The sequence below is a fragment of the Trichechus manatus genome, unplaced genomic scaffold (assembly GCF_000243295.1).
Source record: "Trichechus manatus latirostris isolate Lorelei unplaced genomic scaffold, TriManLat1.0 scaffold00020, whole genome shotgun sequence".
NCBI lineage: Eukaryota > Metazoa > Chordata > Mammalia > Sirenia > Trichechidae > Trichechus > Trichechus manatus.
This window is the reverse complement of record NW_004443956.1, coordinates 5,480,385-5,481,363: the sequence shown is the minus strand read 5'-3', so window position 1 is coordinate 5,481,363 and position 979 is coordinate 5,480,385. Positions and strand designations below refer to the sequence as shown.

Below are 979 nucleotides of genomic sequence, written 5' to 3'. Positions count from 1 at the left end.
AGCCCGCGGCGCCCTGGGCGCAGGGAGTGGCCGTCGCCTCCTGCGCGCACCATTCCTGAGATGGCGGCGGCGGCAGCAGCGCGGCGGCGTTTCGGGGAGCCGAAGAGGGGTTGGCCGGGCACGGGTTGAGGCCCGCCGGCTTGGGAGCTTGCCCGGAGCCCACAAGGCGGCGGAGCCGGGGTCCGGCGGCCTGCAGGAGCGACGAGGCCGAGGGAGGCTCCAGGGCGGAGCGCACGGCCTGGGGAGGCCGCGATGGCGAACGCCAGCGAGCCGGGCGGCGGCGGCGAGACGGCCGCCCTGGGCCTCAAACTGGCCACGCTTAGCCTGCTGCTGTGCGTGAGCCTGGCGGGCAACGTGCTTTTCGCGCTGCTCATCGTGCGGGAGCGCAGCCTGCACCGCGCCCCGTACTACCTGCTGCTCGACCTGTGCCTGGCCGACGGGCTGCGCGCGCTCGCCTGCCTCCCGGCCGTCATGCTAGCGGCTCGGCGTGCCGCGGCCGCCGCGGGGGCGCCGCCGGGCGCACTCGGCTGCAAGCTGCTCGCCTTTCTGGCCGCGCTCTTCTGCTTCCACGCCGCCTTCCTGCTGCTCGGCGTGGGCGTCACCCGCTACCTGGCCATAGCGCACCACCGCTTTTACGCCGAGCGTCTGGCCGGCTGGCCGTGCGCCGCCATGCTGGTGTGCGCCGCCTGGGCGCTGGCGCTGGCCGCGGCCTTCCCGCCTGTGCTGGACGGCGGCGGCGGCGACGACGAGGACGCGCCGTGCGCCCTGGAGCAGCGGCCCGACGGCGCCCCGGGAGCCCTGGGCTTCCTGCTGCTGCTGGCGGTGGTCGTGGGCGCCACACACCTCGTCTACCTCCGCCTGCTCTTCTTCATCCACGACCGCCGCAAGATGCGGCCCGCGCGCCTCGTGCCCGCCGTCAGCCACGACTGGACCTTCCACGGCCCGGGCGCTACCGGCCAGGCGGCTGCCAACTGGACGG

At 75.7% G+C, this 979-nt stretch overlaps 1 protein-coding gene across 1 annotated transcript in view; it reads left to right on the top strand.

Moving 5' to 3' along the window:
- Positions 1–252: 252 nt before the first annotated feature.
- The window catches only part of GPR27 (G protein-coupled receptor 27), a 1,125-nt gene continuing 398 nt past the window's right edge, over positions 253–979 (top strand). The window contains exon 1 of the mRNA XM_023727921.1: positions 253–979. This exon is cut by the window's right edge and continues 398 nt beyond it. Within this exon, the coding sequence (XP_023583689.1) occupies positions 253–979 (727 nt within the window).